The sequence below is a fragment of the Labeo rohita genome, chromosome 13, assembly GCF_022985175.1.
Source record: "Labeo rohita strain BAU-BD-2019 chromosome 13, IGBB_LRoh.1.0, whole genome shotgun sequence".
In the NCBI taxonomy this organism is placed as follows: domain Eukaryota; kingdom Metazoa; phylum Chordata; class Actinopteri; order Cypriniformes; family Cyprinidae; genus Labeo; species Labeo rohita.
This window is the reverse complement of record NC_066881.1, coordinates 20,944,989-20,958,271: the sequence shown is the minus strand read 5'-3', so window position 1 is coordinate 20,958,271 and position 13,283 is coordinate 20,944,989. Positions and strand designations below refer to the sequence as shown.

The window sequence follows — 13,283 nt, the reverse complement described above, 5'->3', positions numbered from 1 at the left end:
AACTGTGTGTGCATACATTAAGGATGTGAGCGGGACAGAGAGTAGGATTTGGAACAGACTGAAAGGAAGGGGTGTCAGCTGTCTCTTTGTGCTTGACTGCAGTCATTCCCCTGACCAGCCAAGGGAGGAGACGGGTCCGCTTTGTTCGATTACCAACATGGCCTCGTTTCGAGACCATTTGTAATTGTTTTCTTTAGGATGAGAAAATGATGACACGAACATAATCCCAAAACAGCTTTCTAGTATTATTTCGAAATGCTAAAACATTGACGCCTGGGTTTGTTGGATTAAGCTGCGTTTGAGGTCGTTTGTGATGCTATGATCTTCTTTAAATAGATTTCTTTGTATCTAACGCAACAAATGAGAATAGATTTCCGGCTGCCATTGTTCCTCGCGTATTAAACGGCGAGCGTACATATGTCCGTATACGTCTGTGTGCGTGTGTGCGTTCGCGCATCTGCGCACGACAATAGGGCCGGCGTCCCAATGGGAAATGCTGTGACCCCAGACTTGTCTGTCTCTATTCCAGATAAACTCTAATTGTCTGCTACAAATGTTCAGTTGGCCAGTAGCGGATGTTCCTCTCTATTTGGTCTGGCCTCAGATGCACAACAGCTATTTTATCATGCAGATAGGGGCAAGTTGGGCGTGGGGCAACTGAAGAGCCATCTGAAAAGGATGACCAAATGGCTGGCAGAAGTGTGGGAGGGGTGAGCCCATTGAGTTTAGCATTTCCAAAATGGCTTTTTAATGCCCGGCCTCACACACCAGACATGGCTAATAGGTCCGCTCTTTCAAGAGTTAAAAAGGGGGCACAAAAACGGACCAATAAATGGGAATGTAGTCTGATTAATATTACATTAAATTAAAAGTGATTTTTCTGGACTGTTCCAGGGCTGTTTTTTCCCTCGCGTTTAGCCTCTTTCCTTGCCTTTTTTAATACCTTCTTGGCTTCTCTTTGTGATTGCAAGTCATTTCCAATTCGTTTTGGTATTGATCTTCCAGTAGAAATCAGTTTTGTAATTAGCTGCAAATTAGGCCCTCTACTAGGGGTGAGGGCTGTCCCCCTGATTTATCACCAGTGTAATTCTCTGCGATCGGAGAGAAATTAAAATGAACTCAATTAGGCCACTGCTTTTGCTTTATGGGCCTCTACTTGGAGTTTCAAGGGAAAAATTAATAGTCACTGGTTGTTTGATAGTATAATGAAAGTAAATAAAGCTTATCTCCTGTAATAAGCCACAAGCTTTAAATAAGAGCTTGTATATACAAGGTGGTGTTTTTTTTATTGTTTTTCACAGCGTAATTTTTCGTGAGACTGAAGATTTGTCAATTATTTTTCGTATTCGTATCAGTGGATTCATGTTGATGTGCAATTATTAAAAACTAAATTAATCTGGCTTTAATGCACCTTACACTATTTAATGCATATATTAGTGATGCTTGGGCAAGATGCATCAGTTAACATTGGTCTCGGATTAAATCGTATGGTGACTTGATTTCACTAGTTTATCTTAAGAAAAATAAACATCTGTCGGTTCGAATGAGCTCTGCTGTCCGCTCACACAATTTGGTTAAAGTATTAGTTTGTTAGTACCCGTCCATTTGCCTCAATATTACTAACCTGCTCTGGCTTGATGTGTTCTGACGTAGGGAAGACGTCGGGATATGACGGCCGCTCAAACACCCGATCCAGAGCCTCCAGCTGCTGTTGAGTGAAGGCATCGGCCCTCAGGTGCTTCCGTAAACTCTCCACACTACCCTGAGAATCACTGTTTGGGCCAGAGCCATCTGAACCATCTATGAGAGGAGAGAGGGACAAGGCCACATGCTAGTACCAGTCGTTATGGTCCCGTTTCTCCCCATCCCGCCCCCCACACAACAGCTACGTCTAGTGCTGTAGTGCACCTCTCAGCACCACTGGATGAAAGATTGGAGTATATCAGCTCAAATTCAGTCAGTGCTAGCCTCAAACTGATCCTAATAGCTGTGGAAAGATAGAGCACATGAGGCTGGGAGAGAAAGAGAGAGGGAGAGGGAAAGATGTGGACGGTGCAAAGTGGGAGAGAGAAGACCCACACCTCCCCCATCCCAGATCAGCATCAGCACCGTCATCATCTGATAGGCCTGCGGTAATTGATGGATTACCTTCAGAGCAAACATATACTTGTTGGGAACGCCATGTGTTTTAGGCACAAGCCACCTTGTTCTCTTTCCCGTCAGTGGGCTAGTGGAAAATGGAGAGCTATTATTTAAAAGGCACAATTTCCTTTAGAATGTAATGCTGCTTTCACTTTCAGATTGCTTTTCCCTGGAAAAATGGGAGGCCAGTCCCGGCTTGAATACAATTACACAGCTTGACTGCCAGCTTATGCGTTTGCCTCCATCTCGCTCTCTATAAACAAATGAACAGTTTCCCTTCAGACCGTGACCTCATCACCCTTCCGAAGCAGGTAGCCTCCTTTCCCCTGCGCCTCATTTTGCTATTCCGGAAGCCCTTCCGCAAACGTTCGGTAAAAGCTCGTGCAACCTCGGCAGTCTCCCGCCTTTCGCGTCTCTGGTGGTGGAGGGGCTTTTTTTTGCTCCCTTACAAATCTGTCATTCTAAATTTGCAGCAGATTATGTTCTCTCCTCGGCGAGAGCGTAGTGATATATGATATGCAAGGCCCCTATTGATTGCCTGATCTGGTGGCAGGAGAGAGGCGAAATGAACTTGAAATGAACATCATGCCTCAACTCATTGTGCGTATAATACTCTACTTAATCCCACATTTTTCTGTGCTATGGAATTCAATTGATCAATCATGTTCCACTGATAGTACCATTTCAGGGGCTTTATTGCCATTCTACCCGCCAGCTTGACCTTTTTTCAATGGCTGAGGCCACAGGATGAACTGACTTTCAGGAGAAATAGATCCACAGAGAGGTCTGATAAGAGACTGGGAGATATTACGTGTGTGTGTGCGAGTGTGTATTTAAGCTACACTGAGGTGACATTTTTTCTCTTCCTATTAATTCCAGTTGTGGTTGTTTTGTGGTGTTTTTTTCTCTCCGCATTATCTGAGTCATTCCATATCTGAGCGCAGGCATTTTTTATAGACAGCTCCCTTGGGGGCCTTCTATAAGGCTGCGTGTTGTTGCCGTATAAACCTCAATTGTTCTCTTTGGTACAGAAGAAAATAGAGTCATTAATTACTTTCTATCAGCTGGTCTAAGTGCAAACTGCGATCAATAAGCAGGCGTTTGTCATTTGCTTCGGTGCAGCATGTTTCCCATACTCAAAAGCCCAAAGCGCGCAGGGCCGCTAGTTGACACGGGGGACGGAGCTGTGGGGGGCTGGGCTGCTCTCCGTTACGTTACAGTTAGGGGAGATTTAGGTTAGACCAAGGTTAGATCAGCGTTTCTCACCGGGATTTTTTAAACGTTTAACAGAGATTCAGTGTGAACCCAGTTCTGCCGTCTAGACTATGTATATGGCTCCTGTTTACATCCCTGCTCGTGCTATATTGATTTCATTGGAACACTTGAGTGTGTTTGTTTTGACATCCCACTGCATTAGCACTCTGGTGCTATGGGACTAGAGCTCTGTCAGATCAGATAACCAGAGTCCATAAAACAGGCCTCCCCTGGGCTTCCTCCTCTGGAGGGTCCAGTTCAAATAAAACTAAGAACAAGAGACAGTCAAAGGCTTATCATGGTGAACTTGTCATTTTAATAGATGCACTGTACATGCACATGCTTTTGAATAATTTAAAGTGAAATGCCCTAAATTTGTGATATGAACTTTATATATTTTAGGCTTTAGGAAGTGTGTGTTTAGGGTTGACCAGGCAGGTGTGACATTCTTTTAAGAGAACAGTGCTGAGCTTCCTGCTTTCATCTCATCAGATAAGCCTGGTCTGGATGAGAGGGCTTTTTGAAAAGCAAATGAGGGTCTCGTGACCCCTGTGACCTATGACCTGATATCACACATCCACTCTTACAGGGGTTGTTCACCCAAAAACCTCTGTCATCATTTTGCTATGACTTTCTTCTCTTAAAAATGTTTTGAAGAATTGTTTCAGAAGAATATTGAAGAAAATAAGCAACATTTAAAATTTTAGGTGAACTGTCCCTTTAAGCCTGAAGTTGAGTGTTCCTATTTGAATTTTTTTGATCCAAGAAAAAAGTAACTTTGTTATACTTGCTCAAAAACTAGGAATTTGTGTGGGTTTGCACTCATTATATAGACTGGAGAAGCAAATAGAAAAAGAGGCTTGGCACCCCTATTTATGAAATCTACGGTGCGGCAAGGCTGCACAGCACATAACTAAATCAGAAGAAGATGAGACAATGGGAGAAAGAACAAGAGAGAGATGAAGGGAGAGAAAGAGCGAGGTGGCAGCAGCAGCAGCAGCAGCACAACCGGGGCTGTTAATTTCCTGTTATGTTACAGCGTGTTTAAAGGCTTTATTAATTCAATTTAGCGTTGCTGAGCAGTGTGCAGGCTGCCAGTAGGAGCTGCGCTTTCTCTCCTTCCCCTTTTCTCTTTTCTCAGGCTACCGCTGTCAGCATGGGTTTCTCCTCTCACCCATAACACACATTCTTTACTGTACTCACACCCGGTCCGTCATTTAGCACATCGGCCTCATGTGACGCAGCGTTCTGGAACGCAATTAATGAACGCGTATCTCCCTCGCTCTCACTCTCTTTCCTTTTAAAATCTGCGTAATGCGGCGCACCATTAATTCTCAGCATCAGCGTTCATAATTGACTTTTCTCTGACATGATTCCGCTTTCGGCCGAACCACCCTGTCTTTAGATGTTTTCGTCGCTGCAGATTTTCACGTTTGAGCTATCGGCCAGGCCGGGGCGGCGGGTCTGCTTGAATGCAGATGTATCAGCCAAGCGGGGGCATAGACCTTTTGTGTCCTTTGATAAGGAGCCCGGCACCTTCTTCTCTGCCGGTTCCGCTCTGCAGCCTCTCTCAAATCTGGTCTTTCTCTTTCATACAGAGGCCATCATCATGATGAGATCGGTGGGATGTTCTTATTCGATTTAGACTGAAGCCAATCCATTTCTTGGTTTGGATGTATTTCATTTCTATTCTTTTTTAAAGTAGAATCCATATTGACACAATAGAATCTCACAGGCCATGAAATGGAAGCACAGGTTAAAGCATTCTAGCTGTGGGCCAAACTATTTTAGCATGTGGATTTAAAGTGTGTTGTCGCTCACTATCAAAGCCATACTTTTAGATGAACAAACAAGCTATAAGTGAAACTTTTGCGTTCTTGTACCACAATAGCACGAATGTAATCTCTTTATCGTGCTAACGTCAGATAAATACGCCGCTAGGCCTTATAAATCAACCGTCTTTCATGTGAACGCACGCTCCCACAGCCGATTCAAGCGCCAATCTGTGTTTTCGCATGCAATTTATTGCGTTCGCCCTACTCCCTACGTAGGCTATGTTTGGTTTCATACAGATGGAAGAGAGCCGGGTCACACCAACCTGCTAATCAGCCGACGCAAGGACAGGTGAGAACGAAACAGCGTGGAAACGCGCGACTCGGGCCTACGCCGCTAGTAATTAACTCAGTTCATTCATTTGTGTCATTTTGTAACAAAGTATTAACTTTGACAAATGAGAAATCCCAAACAGGCTTAATTTCCCTCTTTTGCCATTAATGCATTTGGCAAGAGAGGCATTCTATTTTCCATAATGAGATACACAAATAAATCTGGCAATGGATTGAAGGGCCTGTGAAGGCAGCAATAAGGTTGAGGCGCATTCTCTGTGCTGGCATAATTGGTATCACTGCTTGCAGACATATAAACCAATCTTTACACAGATAGGGCTGTGTCTCTCTCTTCCCCTTTAGGCTATTTCTTTTGTCTCCTCAATAGCTTGCACATCCACGATAGAGGAAGGGGGTGCTAATTTGTGAATTAATAGCTTTTCTCTGCAGAATTGCAAATTCTCTTAAATGTCACTATGTTCAACTTGCGGGGAGCTATTGCCACCAAAGAACTAATCTTGGGAGGCTCCCCCCAACCCTTGCCTCCCTCCCTCCCTCTCTCAGACGGTCCGAACGTCACCCGTAGCCGGCGAGCAACACGCTACTTTTAATTTGCAGTAACACATGAAAATGACAGATTAATGACTCTTATGACACCTGTGTCCCTGAAGCTCCTCTTGCAAAGACCTGGTGTACATAACGCGTGTCACACTACATTATCTCCATATCACTCTTGTAATAGGGACCTTTTTTTTTTAAAGGGCACTAGCATCATCAAATATAAAGACTGCGGAAGCCTACATCTTTTAAATCAAACGCTAACTCATTACACCGACCTTTTTCTCCTCAGAACTGGCTGGTTTTAACCTCATTTCACACGTGTTTCAAAGTGCATCTGCGCAGCTCTTCCTAAAATCGGATTAGCATATTTCTGTTATGTCATCATCTAATGAAGGGAAGATTGGTCTGCGCCCAGCCAAATAAGGCTCAGGTAGCCCAAGGCTGCTGGGCTGCTATGAAATTGAAACCATACACTGGCTGTCGCTCTGCCTCCCTGATGTCTCGGTGTGAAATAAGGGCTAAGTTTAAATAACACAAAGCTTTTTAGACATTTGGCACTGTATCAAATTACCAGCCATGAGCTCTTCATCAGGGACACGGCATGACATATGCCCTACAAATGTCTGGGTGCACCTTGAGAGACCTGCATAAGGTTGTGTGATGCCAGAGGAGGGGAAACACATAGGCAACAACGGGAATATTTACTCTAGTCGTTATAATGAAAGGTAATCCTCGCTGAAGCGGTATTAAATTTGATATTGCGCACGCAAGTAAACTCGTGTTTTCCCGCCTAGTGTTTTATGATGCAATTACACTCAAGCCCTTCATCCACTCTTCACGTCGTGTCAGTTCTAATCAAACTAGGAATAACTACCGCCGCCACCGTTTGGCTGGGTAATCCCCTCTCGCTTATGTTATGTCCCTTCTCTGTTTTTAGGAGCAAACGGCCTATGACAGTGACAGAGGAAAAGCCCCACAAGCTTGCCACGCTGTAGCAAATGTGATTTGCCACAGTCGCTTTCTCGCAGTGTTTATATATGATCCAGAGCTCTCTCCATAAAGATATCATTAAGCGTCAGTGCGCTCCGTCTCATCCCCCTCCCCTCGACACACAACCCTACACATACACGTGCACACACACACTCACACACACCCTCACAGAGCACTTGATCAGACTCGAGTGGCTCGTGATTGAGCAAGCAAAGAGAAGGTGGGCTAACGGAACTTACAATATCCTATTTTCCTCCCATCCAAGTGGTTGCCACTCCAGAGAACTAAAGAGATGGAAACATAAAAGAAGCAAGTAGCCCTGCTTTGATAAATGTTTTAAGAGATCATTTCCAACCACTTCAACCTCCCTCCCTTTGACTACAGCACTTTCTGTGTTCCCGTTCGGCCCGGTGCCACATGGATGTTTATTCACTAGCATTCAAAAGGCGATTGTATGAAGAGCCGATCAGCCATTAGGCCTTAGGCGGTATGTGCCCTCTCATTTAGAAAAAGGAGAGGGAATGTTGGCATGAGCAGGTTGGCAGCCCCCTTTTTTGCTGCTATTTCAGTTCTTCAAAAGCAAAAATACACAGCCAGGAAATTGTGAGAAATTAAAATGTCAGATTGTGTCAATTACAAATCGCACGTCAGGTCGTTTTTGCATCATATTCTGCATTTCCACTCGGCTCTGAGCGCATTTTTTGCCACTTCCTCATGCATCTCTTTGTAATTACGTTGCTGATTTCTTTGTCTTCATTTCGTTGACCTGTATTACTTACAAAAACCATAAAGCCGTATCCCTGACGCACATGATTCGGACCGAATGATAGCATGTAGGCATATTCTTGTTTGCGCAGAGCTACTGTATCATCAAATAAAATGTGCTACAGCCGTGCAAACACCATAGTATCAAGCGGCTGAATGAAATAGTCCAATCTGCTTTACTATATAACAAGTCACTTGAGAGCGCTTTTCTTTTTTTCTTTTACAAAATGCTTTGTCCAGTGCTATCAAAATGCCATCTTCATCTCCCCACACAAATTGGAAATTACAGGGGGCTGTAGAGAGGCCTAGAAAAGGAGTGAAAGGGGAATAAAAGCGATGGAGAGAAATCCAGTCTCTTACCATCATCGCGTTTTCTCTTTTCGCCGTTGGAGCGAGGGATTCCTAGGATGCCATTAATAGAGTAGGACCCCACGGGGTCATTGGAAGCGCTTGACACAGGTGGGGAGGCTGTGCTGGGCACTGAAAGAGCACAGGAATAGGTTAACGTATATGGAGTGCTCTCAAGATCACCTTAAAAGAGAATGAATTAACATTAGGTCACAGGCGTAATTGATGTCATTGCGATTTTTATGTTTATATGCAAAATATATGCTGGCTCACCTATAGTGTGTCCCGCTGTGGTGAGAGGCGTTCCTGTGCCGTCGGAGGATGGATGGAAAGGCTGCTGAACTTTGGTTCGAATTATCCTACGGAATGACAGTTAAAAGAACACGATGAGTCGAGGGTGCGCTTGGTCGTCTGGATCGCTTTGCGATAAGCTTTCGCGTAGTAAAACTCTAGTGTTGTTTTGGGGCTTTCCTGTATAGATGCACTGATTCTGTCACAAATAACCAATCTTGGGGTATTAGGGCCAATCATGGAGTAGATGTGCGAGGCAGAGTGGGAGCTACCGTGGAGAGAGTGGATTCAATCAAATGGGATCCCATCTTTAGAAATATGATAAAGTCCCACTACCTCGAAGGTGTGATATGGGGGAAAGTCTTCATTGCACTTTGGTCTGAATGATCTTGCAAACAAAGCATGAAATCACATCAATTCACCTCAATGATGAGCTTCACTGCCTCGAACTGGCCTCAGCTTTAATAATCTCTCTCTCTCTCCCTCTCTCCTTCTTTATCTATCTCAATCTCTCCCTCTATCCTCCTCCTCACTGAAGCAAGTGAAGATTGCTTGTAGAGTGTGGATACTGACTTCCCAGATCCGACATTTTTTTCTAGCACAAACATTCAGGGGTGCCAGTGCGGATGAGGCCCTATTGATTGGGACTTGGGGATAAAAAAAAGTTGGGAATTAGAGGCAGAGAAGAACAGATGCAAATGGAGGGCTATAAATTATATGTGACAGGAAAGCAATAGTGTCTCATTGCTTCACCAAAGCCCACTGCAGCATCTGATGTCTTTAATCTGGGACACGCTTTTGAGAGAAGAAGCTGTCACCTTATTCCAGGAACACATTTATACTCGTTGGCTACACATTTGCACATTTGTATAAACTATAATATGGCTGTAAATTTCATTACTAAGGAAATCCTTATTCCATATGTTCTGATGCGTTTAGAAAAGTCAGTGCTTATGACTAACATTTGAGAGAAAACTGACAAAATTTTTATTAAATATATAAAACAAAATCGCAAATCTATAAGGATCCTCTTGGACCAACACCATGTTAGTATTTCGCAAATTTTTTAACATCCAGCCAAAACAATGATTTAACCCTGCGAATTGCATTAGTCCCACAGATTCAATAGCTTGGATCCATGTTCTCGCTATCGAATGAGCTATTTGGAAGGTGTGAATTAATGACTTGCCAGGGTGCTGAGAATTCCCTGTAGAAATATTAAAATATGAATCGATGCTATTGAAAGGACGCTTAGGATTCGGGCGATAGAAGGGCTCAGAACTGGTTGTGTGCCAGTGACTTCATGCTGTGAGGAGGACACAGAGAACACCCCAGACAGTGTGTAATCTTTAATAATTCATGCAGGGAAAATGTGCTTAAAGCTGGGACATCTAATGTCAACAGAGCAGAGGTCAACCTCTTAAGCGCTCAGTGCATGAGGGTCCTGCCTCTGAAGTCTGCTCACTGGTGTGGGAATACTTTTAGACAGGGTACAAGAACACCTGTTTGAAATGGCACAAGGCTTACAGCTCGACTAGGCGACGTGTTAAATGTTCTGTTATGATCATAGGAAGTGATAAAATGTAGTATTTGCATTTTGTTTATACTTGCCTGCTTTCAGCAGTCTCAAAGGTAAAGAACAGTGTAACCCTAGTGTAGTGTAACCTACTTCGCCTAAAAGCTCAGCCCTCACTGATGTTTGCTGTAGCAAATCCTATTTTAATAAATAATACAGGCAAGTTTTGAAATGATTAGCTCAGGTAGTCTTAGTGTTCCCTGAGAACAGTAAACCCAACAGTAAACAGAACAGTAAGTAAAAGAACAGTAAACCCAAGTTTGTATGATTCAGAATAGCAGTCCAAATAAATTCCAGCTACATCACTATACATATTAATTAAATACATAAACAGAGGTTCTTACAATGCCCTCCTCTGAGATGACAACTTCAACAACATTGGAAAGGAAGCTTTATTGGCTCTTCTTTCATGTCATTAATGCAGATTAAAAATTTACCGCATACATGTGTTGAGACCTGTTCAAATTGCCCTTTTTAAGCAGCCATAGTGCATGAAATGAATTTTTTCAGCCTCTCTCTCCCCCGTTTTTTTTTTCTAGGAAATGTCTTGTGCGGGTCGGCCCATGATCTCTCTTCAGCTCATTAAAATGTAATGCTGCTGGCCAGCTCTATGGAACAGTGCCTCCTAACCAAAGTTCATTACTCCTGCTTGCAGGTAGGCCTTTTTCACCTTGTTCTTCCACTCTTCCACCCCCCCTCCCACCACCACGACTCTGTCTCACTTGGGATAGTCTTGCTAGCCCTTTTATTTTAATAAGAAATAAGAAAAAGAACGGTAACTAATTGTTAGGACTATTTATTTTCAGCTGACTGACTTAATGTACGCATATAAGTAAAGTGGGGCTGCATATGATCTCCATTGCATTATTTACGATAACAAGAACTACAGGACCTGTTTGTTAGTCCTTGCTAACTTTAATAGCTCACTGAAATTGCTGAGGTAGAAGCCCATTTACACTCCCACCATATTTCAAATTATTACAGAATTTTACTACGCTATTATTGTTTCATAATAATAGTAATAATTAATAATAATACTTAATAATTATAATTTATTAGTTTAAATGAATTGAAAATATGAAAAACAACACATCGCCTTTTTTTCAAATCCGTTTAAATACTTTAATTTTTTAAGTCTTGCGTACCATTTTTTTTTTTTTTTTTTTTTTAGAACTACTGATTCCGTATAAGGCAGTGATGTCTAGTCGCGTATTTCCCAGTGCAACTGGATCTGGTTACAGAGTATTGATTGGTTTTCATCTAGACAGATGTGATTTTCGCGACCTCAACTATAGATCCTCTGCAGGCTGTGGACAGATTTGGGATTGAATTGCACATTTGAGACCACCCCAAGAGCAAGAATTAAAAAAGCAAAAAACGTCACCCATTGAATACGCATCGTCAATTGAAAACGATACGTAGTTTTCAAGGCCTCTAAAGGGTTTTCAAATTAGCTGATGATAATTTGGCCGTTAGTGTTTGGATTCGCCGTTTTATTAACAGCACTAGAGAACGGAATTAATAGTTTTGTTCAGTCATTGACATTATGCTTTTCAAATGAATTTGAAATTTCAAAAGTGAAAATCGAATTTCGAACGGCTTTACCTGTTTATAGATGAAACACTTGGTACTGTGTCGTTGTCACAAACGCCCTCGGCCAGGAGTCGGTCTCTGATTTCCCAGGCGAACATTGTGGGATTCTGCCGCTTGTATTCTGCGATTTTATCCACAACTTTGGGCGTCGCCACTTTTGGTTTGGACCCCCCAATAACTCCAGGTTTAATACTGCCGGTTTCATAATATCTAGAAAAAGATGAACGATAATTCGTTATTTAAAAAATCCTTTACATGTCAGAGTACTGGCGTTTTCTTTTCGCTAGCGTGTGGCATTGAGCATATTTATAAACAGTGCGATGTGAATACGGGCCATAAGTACGTAGATTATTTATTGATTTAATTATTTTTTTGAGTTTCAAATAATCAAATTTTATATTTTTCCCAACCCTTGCGACGGGAAAGTGTGTAATTTTTATTAACACCTACATTTGATAGGTTTTGCGTATTGAATCATTAACATTCGTATGCTACGATCTAAAATCGTAATCATCCATTTATCAAACGGTTTCCTTAGCGACTGATGTATGTCCCATGCACCCCACGATTAATACATGCCACCAACACATATCTCATAATTTCTAAGGAACATTTAAAGTGCAGAATACCTTATAAGATCCTTTTGATAGCTGAAAAAATATTTCAGAAAATTCAAAAATCTATAACAGTTTCCTAGAAAACATATCCTTCTTCCTCCACAATTAATTTAAGGTCAGAAATGTTTAATATTAGACCTTTTCACTAAAAGGGAAAAACTTACTAATACGACACATAACAGCAGTACAATAATGTTTCAGATGTTTATTTACATGAAGCAATAACATTTCATTACTATTGTTATTTCTACACGGGTAAAACTGCTTTTTGCTACATCTGTGCTTTTTCGTACCTTCCGAGAATTTTGCTGACACAGCCATGGCTGACCCGTAGTTGTCTTGAGATGTCACAAGGTCTGACTCCTTGGTGTGCGAGCTCCACGATTCTTTGCCTGACCACGTCAGGTAGGGGTCTGCCATTCACAAACACCCCTCCTAGCTGGTTCACACCGCCGTGCCCTATATGGGATACAACAACACAGACACAAAAAGCATAACATTACATACATATAGAAGATAGGCTGCGCCGTTAACATGGCTACCAAACAGAAGCGTTTAATTTTCTCTTTCTCCCCATGCTCTCTCTCTCTCTCTTTCTCCCCTTTAACACTCTCCGCATGGAAGCGCGCACACACACACTACCTGTATGTGCACATGTGGACAACGATAAACAATAAGATAGTTATGCTATAATGTATCTTTTAACTAAGAAACATTATGGAAAATGTATCTGTAAAAGGTCTTGATGTCCGTGTTCTTTATTTGTTGGTTTGTACTGTTTTTCTACTAGGATAATATTTAAAAAAAAAAAATATTAAATCGAAAGGTTCACGGAGCGGCATTTAATGTTTTCCTCATGCAGTTAAAACTAATTAATTTTGCTCATTGGACAGTAGTTTTTAATTTATCGCTAGTTCAATTAATTACTTTGTGTTTTTAGATATATTTTGTATGCACAATGTGCAATGATAAATAACTACTGTTCTCATATTATTTAATTGTTGTACTGATGATAATAATAATAGTAATAATTAATAGTAA

General features: G+C 41.9%; 1 protein-coding gene across 11 annotated transcripts in view; it reads right to left on the bottom strand.

Moving 5' to 3' along the window:
• pax2a (paired box 2a) overlaps positions 1–13,283 on the bottom strand; it is a 34,179-nt gene that overhangs the window by 14,991 nt on the left and 5,905 nt on the right. For 3 of the 11 annotated variants that reach the window (XM_051125965.1, XM_051125968.1, XM_051125969.1), the window contains 7 exons: positions 12,536–12,701; positions 12,255–12,275; positions 11,638–11,835; positions 8,439–8,524; positions 8,178–8,348; positions 7,292–7,336; positions 1,625–1,800 (listed from right to left, as the gene is read on the bottom strand). In XM_051125965.1, the coding sequence (XP_050981922.1) occupies positions 1,625–1,800; positions 7,292–7,336; positions 8,178–8,348; positions 8,439–8,524; positions 11,638–11,835; positions 12,255–12,275; positions 12,536–12,701 (863 nt within the window). The remainder of the gene's footprint in view (positions 1–1,624; positions 1,801–7,291; positions 7,337–8,177; positions 8,349–8,438; positions 8,525–11,637; positions 11,836–12,254; positions 12,276–12,535; positions 12,702–13,283) is intronic. The other 8 variants (XM_051125966.1, XM_051125971.1, XM_051125974.1 and 5 more) reach the window with 4 other exon arrangements.